This window comes from Prenolepis imparis, unplaced genomic scaffold (assembly GCF_030444845.1).
Source record: "Prenolepis imparis isolate NDT839.2.m4 unplaced genomic scaffold, iyPreImpa1.0 SCAF_11, whole genome shotgun sequence".
NCBI lineage: Eukaryota > Metazoa > Arthropoda > Insecta > Hymenoptera > Formicidae > Prenolepis > Prenolepis imparis.
Genome location: NW_028141169.1, coordinates 13,961,339 through 13,985,640, shown reverse-complemented (window position 1 = coordinate 13,985,640; position 24,302 = coordinate 13,961,339). Strand labels below are relative to the sequence as shown.

The following is a 24,302-nucleotide window of genomic DNA, read 5'->3' as shown; positions in this document are numbered from 1 at the left end:
GAAACTAACAACCCCTATTCAATTTTTTAATAAAACTTATTGACCGGAATGTGATCATCTAAAAATATGTGTTAGAAAGCTTGATTCTTTTAGAAACTTTTAAATTTCTTTTTTTTAGTAAAATCAATAGTTTTCAAGAAAAAAATAAAAATCTAATTTTTATCTCCCCCTTTGAAAAAGTGTAACTCCTCAAGGAGAAATATAGAAGTATATGTTTATATGAAAAACCTCCCCTAATTTTGGAACAAAAAATCATGTTCTAAAATTTTTCGCACTTATTTAGAAACATCCTGTATATACATATATACAATAGGATATCTCAGAATTCAACGATCAACTTTTTGTTTCTATGTTATATTTTATATTAAAAGTATTTCGTGTCGCCAGTGAAGAAAAATTAAGAGGTGAAATATTAAAACGACCCAACTGGCTAAGATGATCTTTATTAATTCGACATAAAACAAAGACTACGTTTCGACCTTTGGTTCAGGTCCTTTTCAAGTCTAAAATTAAATAAATTAATGATACAAATAAGAAAAATCACGGACAAAAATAATTATAATTTTGTAATTTTTTAGAAAATAGCGCAAACCCCAATTATACTTCAACAAGCATACCTTAATTAAGAACAGAAACTTTTTTCCAACATAATCACAGGTATAGATTGAATGTGTCGACTAAACGTTTCGTCGGGAATGAAAACAAACAATGCTAAACAGCTTTAATAATTTTATCATAAATGGGATTTAAACTCTCAGTGTCTTTTATAGGTTAATCGTGTTGTTAAGTTTTTTTATAAAAAACATTTCCGCTATCTCTCTCTTCCTAGTTTGTGTTTCACGATGTAAAATGCTAGGAGTTGTCCATTTAAAATCATGCATATATTGACTTCTATGTTTGCTTATTACGTTATGGTTACTAACATGCATTTTTATGTTGTTCATATGTTCTTTCATTCGAGTATTAAAGTGTCTTTTGGTTTGCCCTATATATTTTGCGTCACACTCATTACAATCAATCCTATATACAATTTCAGTCATATTTGTCAAAGGTAATCTGTCCTTTCCACGTTTAATTACTGTGTCTAGTTTTTTCGGTATCGTGTAAATTACATTTAAACCTGTTTTCTTGATAATTCTTGCGATATTATCACTTAAGTTTTTTATATACGGCATTAAGATAAAAGAAGAAACATCAAATTCCTTATTTCTGTCAACACCACTCTGCACACTTCTTAAAGAACATATTCTCTTACCGATATAACGCTCTATAATTTCCGTAGGGAAACAATTATTAGATAAGATTCTTTTAACAGTATGTAGATTCTTAGTGTGATAACGATCATCAGATAGCAAAATAGCGTGATCAACTAAATTGTTAATAGTGTTAACTTTGTATTTGAACGGATGATTTGAATAATAGTTTAAATATCTACCTGAGGAAATAGATTTCTGGTACCAATTAGTCAAGAGTTTTCTTTCGCTTCTAATAACCGTTGTGTCCAAAAAATTAATCATGTTATTCGTTTCGATTTCATGGGTAAATTGTAAACGTTGATGGTAACTATTGAAAGTAGTCAGAAATTAATCTTTTCAATAAGTTCTCGTCACAAATTGACTCATCTAAATTATCTGGGCCATTAAGAGTTAAACACAGATACTACGTAAATTTCAAGGAAAATTATTTTTCTTGAAACTATATGATTGTATACGGGGGAACAAATTTTACTTATGTTAATGCAATATCAAGTGCTTAAATATATATATAAAATCTCGAGAGTCTGAGATTTATTTTAAATATCTCTTATACTCTCTTAAAGAAACGTTAGAAAAATATTGAGTCCAAGTCGCTTGGGAATCAAACCCGAGTCTTGTAAGACTGCTTTTACCACTGATTGTGAGTTATTTAAAGACCCTAAACCTCGATACTTCTCATTTTGCCTATATATATATCAATAACACTATCTTTTGCCAACGTAAATTAACACTAAGAAATTGGTTCTCTTGCGAGTGTTAATTTTTGCTGACGAAAAATGGAAGAGAAATTATCATCAAATATAATTGTAGGCAAAATGAGAGAAATATCGAAGATGGGATGTCTGAATCAGTTCAGTGATAAGAGCAATCGCGCGACAAGCGAAAGACTTGGGTTCGATTTCCGATTCAACGAAACTTTGCTCCAACTTTCTTCTAGCCTACTCTTCTTTAGGGGATACGGGAGGTATTTAAAATAAATCTTAAACTCGAGATTACTTAAACCCTTGGTATAACGTCATGTAAAATTCGTGCCCTGTACACAATCACTTAGTTTCAAGAAAAATAATTTTCCTTGAAACACTACCATTTACATTTGGATCTTAATAGTCCGAGTAATTTAAATTGTATTTTTCACAAAAAATTCGTTTAAATTTTTTAGTGAGACTTTTATGTATTTAATGCATTCTCTCTTTTTCAGTCACAAGTAAAGTCGAGCTATAATTAAAAACATAACTAAGATAAATAATTATTATTAGATATAAATTGATTAGATAAATACAGAATGTTATTCTTACTTTGTTATGTACGTATTGTTCAATTGAGATTTTGTAATTTGTTTGTGTTTAATATTTTATTATAATTTTATAAATAAAACGGTTTTGAAACAATGTTTACATATAGGGAAAAGTATGCTAAATAAATCGTACCTTTACTGTATTTCTTAAAGAGAGTTAAAATATTTTAAGGTGTTAACGCTGTTGTATCGCAGCTAGCCTCACTCGAATGCCGCAATGTTTGTTTCCTTCTCAAGCGATCTGTTGATGAGTGACATTGATAAATCTATTTTGTGTGATTTTCATGTAACATTTGACACTCCGTGCCTAAGCTATCACGTTGAGAAAGATAAGCGATTAAACTTATTATTAAAACATTATCTTATTTAATCCTGTATATGGAAGCGTTGAAAAATCGGCAAAATGTTTCAAGATTATTTTTTTTATTCACAAATTTGACAAAGCAATGGAAGTACGGTAAAACATACCACTAACTTTTTTTATATTGTACTGGTATGATTTACTAAATTTATTTTTTTACTTAGACATTAGTTTTTTTTTCTTTATATTTAGATGGATAACTAAAGGAAATATTATCAAATTTTATAATTATATTGAGATAATGCTTATTATACTTATTTATGTTTTTGTATGATACAAAAAGTATTTTGTTAAATTTTTGAAGAGAATTTATGATTATAAATATTACTTTTTTATAGATATGTTTTATTGCAGACTGACAATGAAAACTTTTGTAGAAAATAAAATTTTATTTTTGTTACAATTTTTTAATTGTATTATTAGAAGTGCGATTTATAAACTCATGAATACAATTTAGCAAACTGGTATTGTAAATCGTACCAAATACTACTTTTTTAATTTTTAATTTACGATATGAAACAATGATAAAATGTTAATGTTTACCGTATATCGTTGACAAAAAAGCATAATTTCAAATAAATTAAAAAATTGGCCTTTCTTCAACAATTTTATTACAATTTTAATATTTAGGATTTATTTTAATTTATCTAAGGAGGTACGATTTAGCATGTTTTCCTAACATTTTTTTTTATCCATAGAAAGTACTAGCAAAGTGTAATTGTTTAACTTAGGACATTCTGTGTGTGCGTGCGTGTGTGCGTGTGCGTGCGTGCGTGTGTGCGTGTGCGTGCGTGCGTGCGTGCGTGCGTGCGTGCGTGCGTGCGTGCGTGCGTGCGTGCGTGCGTGCGTGCGTGCGTGCGTGCGTGCGTGCGTGCGTGCGTGCGTGCGTGCGTGCGTGCGTGCGTGCGTGCGTGCGTGCGTGCGCGTGCGTGCGTGCGTGTGTGTGTGTGTGTGTGTGTGTGTGTGTAGAAAGAATAAACGGATATTGTACAAGATCTTGTTGCTTTATAATTTAAAAAAAAAATTATTATTTGTTTTCAGATACGACGATCGTACTAAAAGCATATATTCGGAGACATACATGAAGCACATCGACCGACGAAGATCGAGTGAGTTTGGAAGCAGTCTTTGAGACAAAACTACGTGTTAGTGCTAAAAACAGCGTCTCTAAACATACAGTATGTAAACACACTTAACATATATCACATATATACATACACGCGCACTAATAAAAACGTAATCATATACGCACATGCATAAATTATATATATATAATTTACGCATGTATACACATATATAAAAGTTAACGTACAACAAACTTATCCCGCCTACATCTTCCGCTACTATGCTAAATGGACGAACACGGAGATAAAGAGAGATTCATCGTTTTTCTAACGATTGTCGACGATAATTATATGCGCGACATACGTTGCATGAAATCTCGAAACACGTATGTACATACATACATATTATGTCATATTGCCAAAGTTAGTTTTTTTAAGCAAGCTTTTGTAGCCAATGAGAAGTATGTCGTGTTTCGCGGGGATCAATAAAATCGTGCCCGCGGAGAAAGGAAGGAGGTTCTGACTGAATGACTGAACGTTGCTGAGCACTTTGCGAAAAGAGGCGTTCCGCTTTTGTGGATAGGATACCTGAACGAATATAACTTTGAGAAGCTCGAGAACGGAAAGCCTGGTTGGTCCCGTATATCTCTTAATGTATTTCTTGCAAGTCGAAACTGAACATGTATCTTTGAGGATCTTTTTCTGATATAAATAGGTTTCTTCGACAAAATTGAATCTTTTTATATTACATCAAGCCTTGTACTAAATCCGTTCTATTTTTCAAAAACGATCTAATTTACTACTGATTACTTACTATTGAGATATAAATACTATTAACATAGAATGTTTTGTAATTCGATGTTTGCGACAGGAAAGAAAATTTAATTGTGTGTGTGTATGTGTGCATGTATGTATACATGTATAGTATAGTTAAATCGAGGATAATAAATTTTAAATTAATGTAAATGCTCATTTATAAATATAAGATTAATGATTTAAAGTAATATAATAAATTTTAATTTTCACACACATATATACACACACACAAACACATGTATATACACATATATGTATATACATGGGATATTTCATAACATGTAGGATGCATTTCAAAAATACATTTAGAATTTTAAAATGAGAAAAATTATTGGACAAAAACTTATATACGTCAAAAATCGCTTCATTTCCCAATTACAATTATTAGGAAGTATTCAAAAATGATCTCACAAAGCCAGAGAATATAAGATTGGCAAGGTTTCATCATAGATTCCTCACCCTGTAAATATTCCAGATGTTTATCAAATTAATAACTTTGCTTCATTCATTGTTGGAACATTTAAACGTTGTCAATTAATATTGAGTGAACAATAAATTTAAGATAATTCCTGTACGAGAATGTTGGATCAATCTTGATCGAGATCATGCACACATATATATTGTTGATAAAAATTCGGGGATATTGAATTAATTAGGTACTTCGAATCCAATATACGTTTATCAATTTTCGTCCCACGTATAACAATGAGTCGTTTCACACCACAGTTTTTGATAGAGAGCGTGAGGTATAGCAGGGTCATCAGAATCTCTCCATTCTGCGCCGGAATCTCTGGCGAAAGAAGAAAATTTCCGGGCGAAATAGAAAATGTCCACCTCCCTGATAAAAAAAATCGATAGAAAACAACAGAAAACGATTACATCGTTTTTAATCGTAGTTATGAATCGAAAGTTAACGAAAGAATATCGTAAATGTACGATTGATTCTCTAGCGTTTCCTTTCGTAAGTATCCTATTAATATGTTATCGTTTCTTATCATTTCTTTTCACTAACCCATACAGCATTGAATGATTGTAGAAACATATTGCATAGATCTAACATTATAATATTGCATGTGAGTTGTGAAATATTCCTGCAATATTACTGCAAGAATGTGGCAACAGTAAAATTTCCGCTTTTAAAAAAATTACAATATAATGCTATGGTATTATTACGGTTCAATATATTAAAAATAATATTAAATAAAACTTTTTATTTCGATATATTACGCGCTTTCATCATTATGTTTACTTATAGTAATTTAATGTAGTAAAATATATATATTTCTATAATTATTAACTTTAATTAAGTAAATTCTAGTTTATGCTGATGTTATAAAACTTTATTGATGTTATAACATCAAGCGTTAAGTCTAGCATTTACTCGACATTTTAAAGTTAAGAGACAACTGTACCTTTAGTCTTAGAGCTAATTTCATCAACTTTATATAATTCTCCTGACTAAAACTTAAGTACGAGATAGATAGTAAATCGCGCGTCGCATAGCGGTAAATGAAGGAACTAACGATTTGACTGAATACTATTCTTTTATAATATTTTTGGAATGTTGCTGTAAGATTTTTCATAAAATATTACAGTTATATGTTTCTATAATGTCCCTACAGTATTACAATGCAACTTGCAAGATTGTAATATTACTGCAATGTAATTGCAATGTACTGTTTTTGCAAATCGTATCCTATTGTTTTCTATCGATTTTTTATCAGGGATGTTTTTGTTGTAACTTTACGATAATACATTTATAAAATACGTTTTTAATTGTTTATGGTTGATGCATGATTAAAAATTATATATATTTTTCGTAATTGTACGTTAAAAAACTTAAAATTTTTTTTATTGTAAATATACAATTGATTACGAATAGATTTTCAATCATTTTTTCTTGATAAATTCCAATAAAACAATAAAAAACAATATATCACAATAAGAATTTTATCGTATTCTAACGACTAAATCCGCTTTCAACAGAGAATGAAAGAAAACGATAAAAAACGATAACATTTCTTTCGAAATCTAAAAAGTAAAACAATAAGATACGATAAGAAACGATAAGATTTTCTACAGATCGTATCGGTTCCTATTGTTTTCTATCGATTTTTTTTATCAGGGCTGTGAATAGAAAATGTCCACTGAAAGTCCATAATTTTTGAACGGTTTTTGTCCCCTCTCTACGAGAACAGATAAAAATATTAGAAAGTGTGATAAGAAGAGATAAGTTTTGTCCTTAGAGCTCACCCCACTCATTAAACAAGATACGAAGTTATCAATATATAATATTAGGAGTAGTACATATATGTGAAAATCAAACAGGTACACTTCAATTACAGAGAGATTTTTATATATATATTATTAGACTGCTATAACTGTTTATGTACAAGGCGGCTAACTTCTTCTTATGTACATACTAAGCGACTATAATAGTCATTCATTCTGCGCATGCGCATAATTCTTAAAAAAGGCATTTTATTTTTGTTCATAGCGTTATTATCGCATATACAAATAGCATTGACTAGCATGACACTTGATTTTTACAATAATAATATATTTTTGGAATTTTTTCCGGCCACACTTTAGATGCGGATATAGTTCACACACAAATTAGAGTGAGGTTAGGATTCACATGTTACACCCATATGCATATGCAGTGCCGTAACTAGGCAGGGGCAACAGGGGCACAGGCCCAGGGCCCTGAACAAAGAGGGGGCCTTGAAATGAAATTGAAAAAAAAAAATTGTTCAAATATAATATTTTCAAATTTTAAATTTTAAATTGGAGAAGAATGATTATCCAATCTTTCCATAATTTCGATTGAATATAATATTGTTAAAGATATTAATTATGATGATATAATCAATGAATTTGCTGCAATGAAAGCCAGAAAAGTGCAATTAAAATAATTATTTTTATTTATAAATATGAAATAAATATGAATGATCTTATATATTATATCTTATCTTATTTCTTGTGTACACAAAAATTATTTATAAACAATTGTTATATCGTTTTCGTTTTATTATTATTTTTCCCCCAAAATAATTAAGGGGTTGAAAAATAAAACCTTGCCCAGGACACATAAAAAGCTAGTTACGGCACTGTGCATATGTACGCATTGACTGTTATATAGAATGTAGAAATGATTCATTCACTATATACGAGGTCTGTCCAAAAAGTATCCTTATGCACACAAAGAGAAAGATCCTCTTCTGGATCAGTGGCGATTATATCTCCTTGAAAGGATTCTTCTTTGGAAGCCACAATCTTCTCTCAGCGCTTATACACTTCCTGAAGCAGTTTTGGAATTCAGCTTTTGGAATACTCAACAGCTGCCTCGTCGCATTCTGTTTTATTTCCACCATTGTCAAATCTCTTTCCATTTAAGGGATTTTTAATTTCGAATACAGCCAGAAGTCACAAGGATCATTTCCGGTTCATATATGCATATGCGCAGAATGAGATATATATATTTATATTTATATTTTCTGCGGTCATTTTACATAATTAAAATTGAGAGAGTTAATAGTTTAATAATATATGTATAAAAATCTGGGAAAATTCAGTAATATCAATAACACTGTTTAACAATATAACGGTGTGATATATCTAATGAATTCCATTAGATGACGCAATCGATCGATTTATTAAGTGCGATTCGCAGATACTTTCATAAATTCCACAACAGTTTCACAGATAACAATTTAAATCACTTATTTAACAAGTTTTTAGCAACATTAAAATGCTTCGACAACGCGAGTTTAACAGAACTAACAACGAATCTGATAAATATCTGGAACTTTTGAATCAATAAAACGGTCTGTAAAAAAGTGTTGCTTAAATTCAGGTATAAGAATTATTTGGAATACTTTCTTTAAAGATAGACAGATAGCTAGAACAAGGAAAAATAACTGCAACTTTAAAACGAAGCGATTTTGATAAAAGCTTATAGATTATTTTTATTGTTTTTACGTTCTAAATGCGCCAAAATAAAATAAATCTTGATGTTATAAAATATCTTGTGTGTATATTATATATATAATCTTAATTATATTTGACGATTAAAAAAAAGTATTAAATTAAAATGTATTATATTTTAGGTTCAAAATTATTAAAATAAAAGAAAATTAAAATTAAATCACTATATACAGATAAAGAAATCACTATGTAGAAATCTAAAATTGACATTTCAATATTTAATACTAATCGATGATTATTGCTTATCTATGCGTTCACAATTAAACTGGCATGAGATTATTCGATTGTTTTCGCTTAATAAATTACAATTTTATGGGTTAAGTAAAATCTTTTCATAATACCTAAATTGTAATTCGTAAAATTGATTTTAAGTAGAATTTCTTTTTTTTGCGTTGAACGTTATATAATTACATTAATACTAAAACAGTGCATTAGAGAGTGCATAAAGCATAATAATTGTTATACTGTAATTATATATTATATTGTAATCTGTACAAATATATAATAATTGTAGTCTTATTATCGCGTTACACCTTAATTCCAAAAATCAAAAATCGCTCTTAATTATATTATTAATTACAAATTATTAGAAAGGAAGGATATCAATTTTTTTGAATAGTTTCTTGCCCATCCAGATATCAACACTAGGTTCATAATTTTTAGTTTTTATGTAAATTTATCAAGAATAAATCAATATTATCGAGCTATTCTTGATATACATATTAAAAATTAACATAAAAACTCTGATAAAAATTCTGAATATCTGGAATTGATATCCGGATGGGCCTTAAAACTATCCAAATTGATACCTTTCCTTTCTGTCCCAAACGAATTTTGTGATTATGCTATAATTTTAAATTTGTAGTGATATTTCATAGAAATCTATCTAAATTTATTGTCATGTGGCATTGTTACTCGAAAAAATATAATAATTTACTTAATATTCAATATAATTTTTATCTTAGATTTTTATCTCTGTATAATTTTGAAAAAATTGAAGTTATAAAACTGTAAAAAAAAAGGAGCATTTTAAATTATAAATAAAATTATAGTAATTTATTATGTCAGTTATTGTATATATGTAATGTATTATAAAATAATCTACTTTTTCTATAAAAAATTAAGTATATTTTTAATATTTTCAGTTTACAAGAAATAATTGTAAATATCAAGTTTAATTCAAGTATTGGATCCATTACTTTGTAAAATTAGTATAAAAAATAATCAATTTAACAAAAAAAGAACAGTAAAAAAATAATAATTCTTTGGTGTTCGATATAATTTTGACTTAGAAATACTTATCATTTTGAGAAAATTGAGATTAAAACTGTGAAAGACTATTTTAACATAATTTATGATGTAATTACTGTATGTGATGTATTAGAAAAAGTTTTATTTCTATAAAGTTTTTAGCTTTTACGAGAAATTTGTTAAACATTAAACTTAACAAGTAGTAAAATTAATAAATTTTCATTATCAAAAAAGTGTTGAGTCTATTTATCAGATTCTTATTTAGTTACGTGCATATGTGAATGTATATATGTGTACATATGTAGAAAAAAAATTTTTACGTATCAATTTTGACAAAAATTGTCTTTTCTTTATTTTTGTCTATTATTCATTTCATTATTCTAAATTTGTTTTGATACTTCTTATTTATGATTTTTTTTATAATTTTTCGTAATTTTTATCTAATATCAAATCATAAAAATCACATATTAATTTTAATCTATAATAAGTGTTTTTACTAAAAGAAAATACACACTTAATTTTGAACACAAAATAAAATTTATTTAGCATGTCACAGAATAGTTATAATATTAAATAAGTACTAAATATTAAATAAGTTAATAAGTTAATTATTGCAAAAATTTATTTTCAAATTTCTCGAAATTGTAACGTAATGTAATATTTAAGAAGTTCTCAGGATTCGTAGTCGTCGTAAGTGAAATTTTTGCACGTCGAGGAATCTTTTATAGGAATTATTGCGCTTATGTATTTAGTATAACAAGTCGTGACAGTATTATTACAGTATCGCTAATATATTATACGGGAATAAATTATCACATGTTATATCCTCAATATACATATATGCGTGATTCAGCGATCTTATAGTTAAACCGCTCTCTCTAACCTATTATCCAACCATTATCTATTGAATCTATTTCATAGATAATGACAAGATTAAGTTCCCATCAACGCGCTCTGTCGTCGAATAAAACGGTGCTGAATATGCAACATTAATGATTCTTAGTTCCTACAAATATATATAACTATGTAAATACTTAATCATTTCTTTTTTTTTCATTATGGCGATCAAACCGATTATTTTCCCGGTTACAATATTATCTAAAAATCGTGAAAATTTTTTTGAAAACGCGGCGTATACAGCAAAATTTACGAGTAATTCATTGTTATTTAAATATGTTAAATAAAAGAAATACTTATTCTCTTTCTTTATTTCTTCTTTCGCTCTTCCAACAAAACATGTAAGTTTACTTTACCCGCTTTACCGCCAGAGTGCAAGGCAGTCACTTTATATAGCTGCACTCTGGCGATCAAGTAAAAAAGCTAAGAAGTGTTCCAGCTGCAAGTCAGCACTGTATAACACTGTGTCACACAGTGTATGACTGTGTTCCATTGCTGGAAAGCAGCAACTTCTTATTGTTAATATAAGTAACACGCAAATATCAGTTTTTTTTTTTTTTTTTTTTTTTTTTGGGCCAGCCAAAAGCGATGAACAAGAAAGGAACGATTGAAAAAGCTTGCTTTCAAAAACGATGTGTAAACAAAACGATGATAATTATTGTAAAATCTTATCCGAATCCCTCAAGAAATGAGCATACGTTTTATTTATATTTTCCGCTTTCTCGCTGCGTTCAACAAAAATCATTTGTACATATCTTGTTCCCACGACATTTTTGAAATCCCAATCTAGAATCTAGTCAAGAAAATATATATAGAATCCAAAATAATACAATCTTTACTAATCGTTTATTAACATTGTTTGCACTGATCGTTGAGTAATAGTAAACAATTAAGTTTAATAATTATCGTTTAAGATATGTGCAAATATATGATTATCGCAATGTTGCAAAAAATTAGCGATTGCGATGAATTATACATTATTATAGCGTTTCTGTCAACTTGCGATGATACATTTGCACTCGAACGCATAGTATGACACAATAATCGAATAGTATTATGCTAATTGCCAATTATTATCATCAGTAATTAAACGAAAGAAATTATGTTTATATGTATGTATGTGCTCTAGTATCAATGAAATGTTCAAAAATGTTATTATTTTAGTTGTTTTCGGTGAGCGTAAACTTTAATCAGACAGTCTGATTACGGTCAAAGATAAGCAATTGTAAAATAACATTAAACTCGAACTATTGAGTTCTTAAACGTGAATATCATTGATTACAATAATAAAATTTCAAATATATTCTCTATATGTATATTCATATAACTAATCGAAATATTGTACATAATAACTTGCCTCATCTCGTTATATTTTATTATATTAAAATGTTTATTATATTAAAAACGTTTTTTGTCACTTTTAAATATCGAATATAACAATTGCTCATCTCTATTACCGTTATTGTAAAAGAAAACGTAACATATTCATTATTTCGAATTTAAATTTAAAAAATAAAACATAACGTTATCGGCAAAAAACTGAATCAATATGTTCGTAATATTGTTATTGTTAGAAAAATTCTGCGCAAGAGTAACTTTACGGTCTATATAAGTTTTTTTGCCGATAGTTAACTCGTAAAGCGCAATTATTATTACATATTAGAAAATAAAGTTTCTCTTGTTGGAGAAAAGAACTGTTGAATTGATGCAATAATGTTCTTTTGTTAAATCGTTTTCTATATCAATATAATAGAATTTGTGTAAAAGTATTGTTATTATAATTTCTTTCAAAGAGATAATACGTAGTTTTTATTTCTAATTGATTCAACTCTGTTTCAATGTCAATATTGTGTTTTTCATACATTTTACATTAGAGAACACACAATACAATATGCTATTTTAAAAGTTTGTTTTAATATTTTAAAATAATTTATATTTGTGCGTAACTATAATGTAAAGAAAAAGAAATAATAATAATTTGTTATAAAAATAGTAATAAGCTTATCAATTTTATAGATATTTGTCTATATGAAACTATAATGCGTTATTTGCTTTTCTTCTGTGATAACAATTAAGAATTATCGGATTTTATAATTCATTATACGTATACAATTTGTAAATATAGAGGATAGGGGCGAAACTATAACTTTAAAACGATTAAATATAAACAAATTTATAAAAGATAATTAAATATTTGTAGACATTTTACATTTCTATATCGCTTTTATGGATTTGTATGTATGGATAAAGTTGCGAATTGCATTTTTTTAAAAATAAAATAGCATATTTTTTGCATTAACACACAGATGCAGATTTTCAGTCTCCCCAGAAAAACTATTAAAAAATTATGACTAAAAATTGTCAATGTAGACATTATTTTAATTTTAAGTTTGCAAAATAATTTGACTCTATCAACAGTTAAAATATTTTTAAAAATTGTTATGCTGAATATATCGATATAAAAATATAATATCAGAAATATTTAAACTAACAGAAAAAAAAATTAACGATATCTTAAAAATATATTAAAATATACTAAAAATATATTAAAAATATATTAAACTAAAATGGAAAAATGTTGAAAATATGGCATAATGGATCGTTTAAATATCTTTTAGAATATAATAAATGTACAAAAAAGTTCAATGGAGAATCAAATTAATAATTCTTTTTCAAATAAATTTTCTTGTATGTGTGTGTTTTCTTATAAAATATAAATTAAAAATGTTTGGCAGATAGATTAATTACTTTTTTAACAACAAGATATGTATATCCTATTTAAAGTAATAGAAAGCAATTGACATTTACAAATATGATAAAACTACATCGATACTATTAAAGTGCATCCAAAAGTATAAGATTTCAATTAAAAAGAAATGCAATTGCACTTCGCAACTATACCTACGCATTAAAAAAATGCATTAAAGTGATGTAGAAATATGATAGAAATTATTTAATTTTATCTTATAATATTTTTTTTTCAATTTAATCGTTTTAAAATTATAGCTCTTTGCTTAGTTTTATATATAGATATGTATATATACACGTGTGTGTATGTGTGTGTGTGTGTGTGTGTGCGTGTGTGTGTGCGTGTGTGTACATGCGTGTACTATTTCGTAAGAAAAATAATTACCAAAAAGACTAGGTGTGCAATAATTATATTAAAAAATGTTTTGTCCTGTTTTCGTAATATATTTAATAATTTTAAAATGCGTATTAACAATCAAATAATACAGTGTAGTGATAGTAGAAAATATAAATTATAGATAAATAATGTAAAAAGAAATTACACATTTTTGCAATAGTTTTTTTTATTATGTCGCAATATGATAGTATCAATTGCTATCGAGAATACATCGTATCATTATAATTTTTCTTTAATTTTCTACTTATTTCTAATTTTTTTCTCAATTTTGTTTGAAAATGATATTGCAAAAAGAGAAACGATGAATAATGAGATGTTTGACTGTGACTGTTTAAATCTAAAAAAAATATTATTAATTTAATATTAAAATTGACGATACATTTCTAAAGAAATGTACTAGACAAGAATATATCAACGCAACGTTACGACAGACACTTTATAGGAAATATAATAGGCAAATATCGACTTGTTCGTATTTTAAGACCTATGTCACTCAAATTTTGACAAAACATATTGAATGTACCACAAGTTAACTGTAAATTAGAAACTAATATATCCACTAATTAAAAATATAAATCTTATATTCACATACCTTTTATTATATTTGATATCTTGTTGCTTCACTATTTTGTCTTCACATCATCACTATAAGATGTTATTACTATTATTTAACTCAAATTTAGTAATCTTTCACTAATGAATAAAAATATAAGTTTTTTGAGACTTAAGGTTAAAGTACAATAGAAAAAATATTAAGAATAGAAATAAATATTAAGCATTAGGCGTATTGCGAGACCAGGAAGACTTCTTTAGGGATTCCTCTCCCTACCTTATAGAACTTCCTTCCTTCTAATGCCCCCAACATTTCAATGCCCCTAAAGATTTAAATCTCTCAAAACTCGCTAATATTATAAAAATAAGGTATGTGGAAACACCAATACTGATTTTATACCAATCCTTTTCCAACATTACCTCATCTTAAAAACTCATTATTTATATCTTCATCTTTTTCTTCAACTGCTCAAAACTTCAAATCTTCCCCCTCCGCAGAACAAGTCTACGAATAATTTATTTAAAGGCACAAGAAATTTTACTAGTCTCCAGACATCCTAACTCAACTACCAAAAAATATCAAACAAAACTTAAACCCCATTACTGATTCTACTCAAACTAACCTCTTCTCTGACCATAATGGTGACTTCGCTAACTTAATTAACCACCCTCATTCTCACCCTCTCACCCTACCACCAAAGTTTATGTACTCTACCTTAACCCCCCTCCTTCCGGCCCCTGAAATCCTCAACATATGAGAATCTCTGCTAAAACAAATTTACATCAACAAAATTCCAACCGTAATGTTCTTATGAAAATGGGACATATTCTCCTCAAAAATGCAGTGTGCACATAAATATTCTCACCTCCAAGTTTTCCAACACCTGTCTGTGAATATTCTCCAGTGGAATACTTTTTTGCGGACAAAAAATTTAGAATCTCGCTATTACAAGATAATGATATTGAACAATTATGTAACACAAATGAAATAAAATTTCTCACGGGGTAAATTTGACTTGGACTGAACAAATATCTCTACATTAGCTTTCTGTATAATAATCGTCTTCGTGGCAATAACTATTCTATATCACTATAAAACACATGCTTGATATCAAATATTACATTATTGTTCTGCTTTTGATCCAGTAATCATCTGCAGGGAAAACATAAATGTAGAAAAAGTCCCTCTGGTCCCCTCAAATCCAGTAACCTGACTGGTGAGATAAGAAAACTAGAACTAACCGAAACACAAGGTAGCAATTTCTGCTGGAGAAGTTTCTGTGTAAGGTCAAGACTCGTCAACTACATACCCAACTCAATGTAATTCTGAAATCCCTAAGCCTACTTCCTGAGGGTTAATCAAATTAAACGATTTCAACTTTTTAGATTTAGATTTAGAATATCAATACGACATTCGTCATTTCAAATTAATTAATACTCATTCTAAATTTTATGTTAAACATGACATTAATATTGTAAGATCATTTAACAATCTGTTACAAAAATTAGACATTAATTTTACACTCTATTTATACTGACGATTCCAGAACATGCGTGGGCAACTTTGAGAGAATTAACTACGCGATAATTACTGAGTTACAACCAGTCAAACAACTCGCAAAGTCCTAATTTTTCGTGTTTGACTGGCTGTAAATCAGTAACCATCTATTATTTAGCTTTGAGCTTATTACATTTTTTGTTCAGCAAGTCATAAGTTACAACATGTGAGAAAATTAGCTGATTTTATTGAGATTCAATTTCATCTAGGATTTTATATAAGTTCAAAAATCCCGTACTAATCATATAAAATTGAATCTTAGTAAGATCAGCTAGTTTTCTCATATGTTGTAGCTTATGATCTGCTGAACAAAAAATGTAATAAGCTCAAAGCTAAATAATAGATGGTTACTGATTTACAGTCAGTCAAACACAAAAAACTCTGCGCTCTGCGAGATGTTTGACTGGTTGTAATTCAGTAACTGTCCATTATTTAGCTTTGAGGCTATTACATCTTTTGATCAGAATGTCTTAAACTACAACATATCAAAAATTCAGCCAATTCCACTGAGAGCCAAAATCCTATGTATTTTGTGCGGGATCCTTTGCATTCTAACAAATATATACAGGCATCCGACTACTCACTTTACTATATTGCGGATCAAGAATCTTCTTCTGTAATGTAAAAACGTAGGTCTTATAATTAAGTTTAAGTTATTGTGGATCCCCTGCGGTATTCCAGGTAAGTTGAACTTTGCTCTGGCAAAGGAATCTTTGCACCTTCCTGATCAAAAGTATTTCTTCTTTATAAGTAAACTACACCAATCTTTATTCAAGATGCAAACAACTGTATAATATTGCAGATATTCTATGCACAGAGAGAGAGAGAGAGAGAGAGAGAGAGAAAGTCGTCATAAAAGATACTTTGCAAAAATTGAAACTCCTCTTTTCTCTCTATGGTACACTGAAATCAAAGAAGACTTAACACAAATCGGTCATCACGATGATATCAAAGCTTAAATCTCATCATATCACGGTTTATTCTCATCTTTGGGAGAAAAACATTGTAAACTCTCTTGAATATTCTTGTGGCTTTGCATATCCAGACTTTAATTACATATTCTTTCATTGTCCAAATCAATCAAAGACCAATCAAATACTCTCATTACCTCCCTATACTGATTGTGAGTAAATCTTTTAATATTATTAGATATTAAAAACATTGTGTTTTACAAATGCACTAAAACCTTTAAAGCACTTTACGCTTGCATAAAAAAAAAACAATATATGTAATCTTTAATCCGCTAATGTTTAAATAGCATCAACTATACGTATAGGTAAATTCTGCATAGAACCCTAATCAGGTTAATAAAAAAGAAGAAGACGATATTAATCGTAATTAATAAAATAAATATTTTAATATAACTGTTTTTTAATGTATACACATTATTAATATTTACAAATATATTTTAAAATATATATTTTGCAAAAGTCGCGAACAGAAAACGGTGAATCAGATCCAGAAATTTTTAATCTTTCTCTTTGACTAAAGAGTTATGCAAAATTCATTCTACTTTGCAATATTGTACACCTACAATGAAAATACAATAAATATATTACCATTTTGTTATAGTAAAAAATTATTATATTGCTCTAATTCGTCTTTTTCTGCCAATTCTTACCAGGTGTTACAGACATTATCCAATCAATGAAAGCTCCTGTACGTGTTTCGATACCAGGTTCTCTTGAACCACAACCAATACCAGTAGATGTAATACCAACTAATACAAGATTATGTGTGGTAGGATTTTGCCATAAGACAGGTCCGCCACTGTCCATCTGTGGTAAAAGAAAAGAATTATTATATCTCTGAAATACTTTGTTTACTATTGTTCTTGAATTTTTTTAACATTACAGTTTGGTATTTTTATATTATATAATAATTATTTTTAAAAAATTGTTTCTTTACCTGACAAGAATCCTTCCCTGGAGCATAAGTACATATATGATTATTAGTTACTTTGGGATAATAATATTTGCATTGCCAAAAGTTTATTACATTTAATTTTACTTTTTGTAACGTAGTCGATTTGGCGCCGCCAAATTCTAGTAAACCCCAGCCTGAAACCCCAGGTTAAAAATGGAATTAGAAAATAGATAATAATAATCTATAACTGTAAAAATAATTAGAAAATACTAACCCAACACGTCCACAATAGTACCTCCGAATGTGTCTCGACTATGTTGAAATGGTAAGCAGACTGGGCCAACTTCAGCACTATATTCTATGGTACCAATAATCTTACAAACAGCTATGTCGTTGTGAATTTCATTGTAATAAGGATGCATTGTGCACTTGCTCACACGGAACAACTTAGTTGCTTTGGTCTCGCTACCTATTCGTAAAATGATATTGTTTAAAATTAAACTACACTGTTCAACAAAAAAAACACCGATACGAGATTAGTTATTTCTTATAGTTTTTTGGACACTGAACACGAATCTGGTTTCCAAATTGCTCCATCACGTCACAATTTTGAGAAATTTGCAATTAAAATTACAAGAAAAGGCTATTTTCACGAACTTTGTCATATTATAGCTATACAATATGTGACATGCTGGAGCAATTTGAAAACCAGATTCGTGTTCAGCGTTCAAAAAACCATAAGAAACGACTAGTCTCGTTCCGAAAAAAGTCTTTTTTTGTTGAATAGTGCTATTATTCTAGTTAGAAAATTTCGGAAATTTCTTAACATATTCGAAAAACATTTCTTTGATGCTTGTTTTCTCTTTTTAGAATTATCACACAAAATTATTAGACCAATCAAATATGAATACTACATATAGTTATTCTTTATTACTGAAAACTATCAGATTCGCACTGTTCCAATATCACCATTCTCGTGCATTGTATCAAACGCATCTATGAGAAGTCCGGAGCGAGAAAGGCAAATATATAGTAAAATCTATTTTAAATAAAAAATGAAACATTGCGTTTGCGAAAAAAAAACATTTTCTCATAATAAAAATTGAATATATATTTAAGTACTTAATAATTGAGTATATAAAAAGGTTCTTTTTCTTCTTTTCTTTAGATATTGCATTAAAAGATTTGCAAATATTTTATTTTGTTAAGTTATAATTGTCTTAAATTAATTTGTGACAGATACAATAAAAAAATTATAAGATTTTAATGTAATATTATTGCAATTATATATAAATAATCATATATAAACAACTCTATAATACATTTTACTTATTTTAAGTAATAATTAGATACATTTTAATAACATTAGTTTACAAAAAATTTTTTTTTTTATTATTTTAAATCAGACACGGTGTTTCTTATAGATTTTTAGATGCTGAAAACAATGCTGCAAGCCAATTTTCACCAGCACGTCAGGTTTCCAAAATAATTGAGATTTAACATGCAAAAAATGTTTTTTTTTTGCGATACCTATTTGAGATTTTGTTGTAAAATTGGTTAACGTTATCTAGAAATTCTGACTAGATTTCATGAATGTTTATCTCTTATAAAATGCATTTTTTTTATTTTGATTTTACTTTTTTATTTTATTTTTATTTTACTTTTTAGTCATATTAGGAAGACTTTAAATATAAAGTTTTGCTGAGATAGCAAATATTCCGCTTATAATGAAGTCATATAATTATACTCCCCTAATTTGTAGTTTAAGGCTATCGATATACATACACAGTGTAACTTATCGTAATAGATTCCACTAAATGTATATTTATATATAGGGTGTCTTATTTTAATTGCCCACCTAAATTTTTCGAAATGCATTTTCGAAAAAAAGTTTCAGACAAAAGTTGTATGATCTAAAGGGGGGCAAATAATGGTAAAATCAATTTTGGAAAAAATAATTTTTTTCAGAAAAACCTTTTTCCTCAGGACCATCTCCATATGAAAAATAGTTCCTAGCTTTAACTTTTATAGCATGGCTAAAAAGTAAGATATTGAAATTAAAAAAATGTATTTTATAGGGGATGAATAATATATTCATATTTGATCAGACTTTTCAGATAGCGTTAACCTTTTTTATAAAAAAATCTCAAATATCGCAAAAAAGGCTTATTTTTACATATTAAACCTTAATTATTTTGGAAATCTGACGTATTAGTGAAATTTGGTTTGCGGCATCGTTTTCGGCACCTAAAAATCTATAAGAAACACTTTGTCTGGCTAAAAATAATTTTTGGCTGTAAATTAGTGTAATTACCTGTTGTTACATCATGTTCGCCAACAATAACGCCGATCGTAGAGGTATCTCTATGCTCTACACAATGAGCTGCTGTTACCACGTATTCTTGAGATATTATAGTACAACCGCAATATATCAGTTTCATAGTACTATCAACGAGCCCACACATCATAGGATATTCATTTATCCCAGTTTCCGTACCACCTACTATTCTAGTCTAAACAAATAATATGAATTATTATCGACTTTATTTTAAACGTTTAATCAAATTAAAGTAGTTTTAATCAAATCAATTGTATACTTGCAATGAGACTTTAGTAAGGCTTTCAATGTGAAATATTTCATATTTAAATTTCAACGAGTTAGAAAGAGAGCCAGACACGAATGGTAAAACGTCAAGAAAATTTATTTTTCATCGAAACTGATTAGTTGTGCAGATGGCACAAATTTCCCTTCGTGCGATACCAAAAGTAATACGTTGCCGAATAAAATACCAAATTGTAAATAATAACTAATCTATTAATAAATATTTTACGAGGTACAGTTGTGGACACAGAGGTTTACGACACTTTATATTTATTGAATTTAATGTTTATTTATTTATATACGGCATTTAAATTTATATTACACACTATATACTATATACGCAAATTTAACAACATCGTGATCATTTATCGCGCATAAACACATGAAAATAATTCGCATCTTAAATTTTACTGCATATTTACAAATATACTCATTAAAAAAAAATGTCGCAACCTCTGTGTCCACGACTGTACATTTACATACTTACTACTTTTTTCCAACCACATTTGCAATTGTTTTCATCAAACGGTTTCTCTGTTCGAATTTCGCATAAAAATGTACCTCCTTGTGTGTAAAATGGTGAATCTAATGTTATAGTTGGATTTATTCCTTCAAGAGCGAGTGTACCGTAACCACAATATTTCTGTGCATTTCCTCCACCAAATTGGATAGAAAGACTATCTTGAGTACAATCATTCTATATAAAAGAAAATTATAATATATAAAATAATATAATAAAATATAAATAAAATAGATTATTCCTCGTTCTATTTCTAGCGAGTATAATATTGTAATTATTGATATGTCTGTACACTTCAATTAAATTGATAAGTTACCTTTTTTTTTTTTTTTTTTTTTTTTAAGAAAAAGTAAAAAGGAAAAGAATTGTTCCTTGTAGTTCTTTTTTGTACTGAATACAGAATTTAAAAAGTTTTATAACATTCCAAATTAAATATATTAGATTCTTTAGTTTTTAAATGGAACTTTCTGGAAATATTTAAAAAGATTTTCGTCATTAAATATTGTCTATTATAGAAAAATCTTATTAAACCATTCGTAAAGACAATCTATCAAACATATAAGGCGCATTTTTTAAGTAAGGTCCGTTTTAATTAAAAAAAAGATCTTAACATATAAAAATAATTTAGCCAAAAAACTTCCACAAGCTTACTTTATTTTTCCACATAATCATCATTGACTTCCACACATTTTTGATATCGTTTCAACAGCTTCCTAATTCCAAAAGTCTGCCGCCTGTGTCTTGAACCAGTTAGTAACGCCGTTCTTTAGTTCGCCGTTAAAAAATTGAATAAACAACTTTGTGAGGTTTTTGTACCAAATGTTATGAGTGACAGTAAAGTTAGGTAATGGTGTCGTTTGTTTAGAGTTTTAGAGAAAGACAAACAAATGTTTATGACGAAGAGCGTAGCGGTTGCCCAACAATGATGACAGAAAGTTTAATGGAAGAAGTGAATACAAAAATTATTGAAAATCAGCGGTTACGGTTTCAGAATTGTCTATTCAATTTCCTAAAGCGAACTAAAAAACGAAAAGAAAAACGAACTAAAGAACGGCATTACTAACTGGTTCAAGACACAGACGGCGGACTTTTACAACAATGGAATTAGGAAGCTGTTGAAACAATATCAAAAATGAATGGAAGTCAATGGTGATTATGTGGAAAAATAAAGTAAGCTTGTAGAAGTTTTTTTGGCTATAATAAATTATTTTTATATATTAAAATTTTTTTTTATTTCACAACGAATCTTACTTAAAAAATGCGCCTCGTATTTCAATAATTTATTTGAATTTAAGAATTTTTATATCATTGAATGAGAAAAATATATAATTATAAAATAAACTATATTAATAATGATATCAATATGAGAGATGTCAAAATTTTCAGATTTTTGTAAAAATTGATATATTAAAGTCTTTTAAGTTACTTACAAGTGTAAATTAATGAGCGCAATATGGTGAACATAGGCGGACATAGAGTAAATAATAAATACTAAATTAGATAATAATCACAATTGGTGTAATAAATAAAAAATATATTTGATGATACAAATTTTATTAAAATATACCTATATTAATCTTTGTGAATCTCAATCAATCTCTTTTTAGAGCTAAAAGTTTCAAAAGTATTTTTAATTTAAAACAGAAAATAAAATTTTTAGTTTTTTAATTTTTAACATGTCACATATTGTATAGTTATATTGTATACTATAGTATAGTTAAATATGAAAGTATAGTATAGTTAAATATGAAAAATTTTTTTATAATTTTACAAATTTTTTAAATTAACATTAATGAAAAATATATTTGAGGCCAAAATTATATTACATAACAAAAACTAAGAAATAATTTTTTTTTTCTTAAATTCTTTTCTATTAAATTGTGTTATGCTTGAAAATAGTTTATTTTAAGTCTATGCCAATTTTAAACAAGATACAAGATATTTATCTATCTTAACTTACACCAAACGCTGGCATATCAACACTGCAATTTATTTTAGTAACATAGCGACTTTCCATTTTCCACGTGCAATGATTTTCCTTTTGATACTTATAAGGAAAACCAGGATTATATACATAATATGTTTGTCCAGCTTCTAAATTTTGAAAGTAGTTGCAGGCGGATTTAATCACATTTAGCATCGAGAGAGACAGCAGGAAGCCAAATAAAACCTTGACTAATTGTATAAGATAATTAAGATTGTTTTTTTATTATACTATATATGTAAGCAATTTTTATATAAAAAAATTTCATTAGCTACTTAATACATATTTAAGTTTATTTATTGACATTTTTTGACAAAATTTAACATTTCCTTCTATAAAAGTAACATAATTTTATAATATTCTAAATTTTTATCAACTTCTGATTTTTAGAAAGCAATAAAATAGTATCAAAAAAATATATAAATACATCTAATTTTTTTTAATACTATGATAATAAATATTTTATAAATAATGAGAAGGTTATATATATATAAAATAAAAAAAAACAAATTATATAAAGTATACATTAATTATATAGTACATTGAGAAAATGTACATATATGTATATTGTTGTGAATTTTGCAAATTTGTAAAAATGAAAGATTGAAAATCTATATAATATAAGAATATCTATATAATCTAATAATAAATTTTTAAAGCTATTTGTAAAACATATTATTAACGAATAAAAATAAAATTTATTATACATATATTGTTATAGTTTATTGTTGTATTATTTATTGTTATAGTTGCTAGTTAATTTCAACTATTAATTATATAGTTTACTAATAATTATATAATAATTATTAATAGTTTATTATTTCTATAATTGATATTTTATAATAATTTTTCAAGATTTCTCATATTTTTTAAATCTATTATTTAAAAGTTTATTTACAAATTGTAAAAAAAGATCAATTAATTGCTTAGTTATCGACTTAGTGTTATGTACTTGTAGTCTTTTCTATAATTTCTTAGATCCAATTATTTCGAGATATACATATATGCACATTTTTTTATAAATACAGTTTGTAATACCTGCTTGCATGGTACATCTATCAAAATATTCTGGCACTTAAGAATTTAACTTATTTAACTTATTTCTGACAGACAACTACGCGCTATATCGTAGAAGTGTCTGCTTTTATT

At 27.6% G+C, this 24,302-nt stretch overlaps 2 protein-coding genes across 7 annotated transcripts in view; one reads left to right on the top strand and one right to left on the bottom strand.

Annotated features, from left to right (window-relative positions):
• The window catches only part of LOC145942469 (octopamine receptor beta-2R), a 118,334-nt gene extending 108,538 nt beyond the window's left edge, over positions 1–9,796 (top strand). For all 6 annotated transcript variants that reach the window (XM_083049216.1, XM_083049215.1, XM_083049221.1 and 3 more), the window contains one exon: positions 3,953–9,796. In XM_083049216.1, the coding sequence (XP_082905342.1) occupies positions 3,953–4,043 (91 nt within the window). In that variant the 3' untranslated portion in view covers positions 4,044–9,796. The remainder of the gene's footprint in view (positions 1–3,952) is intronic.
• A 7,755-nt stretch (positions 9,797–17,551) lies between these two features.
• Positions 17,552–24,295, bottom strand: LOC145942417 (venom serine protease 34-like). Its single transcript, XM_083049111.1, has 8 exons — positions 24,192–24,295; positions 23,130–23,344; positions 21,137–21,346; positions 20,362–20,560; positions 18,322–18,516; positions 18,090–18,241; positions 17,803–17,959; positions 17,552–17,711 (listed from the first exon to the last, which is right to left on the bottom strand). Exons 1-8 carry the CDS (start codon positions 24,199–24,201, stop codon positions 17,686–17,688), a joined length of 1,164 nt encoding a protein of 387 aa, XP_082905237.1. The 5' UTR covers positions 24,202–24,295; the 3' UTR covers positions 17,552–17,685.
• Between the last annotated feature and the right edge of the window lie 7 nt (positions 24,296–24,302).

Coding starts and splice junctions, on each gene's coding strand:
- LOC145942417 (XM_083049111.1), bottom strand. Junction 21,347..23,129: donor TTGATATGCCAGCGTTTGGT/GTAAGTTAAGAT, acceptor TCTTTTATATAG/AATGATTGTACTCAAGATAG. Junction 17,712..17,802: donor GATAATGTCTGTAACACCTG/GTAAGAATTGGC, acceptor TTTTCATTGTAG/GTGTACAATATTGCAAAGTA.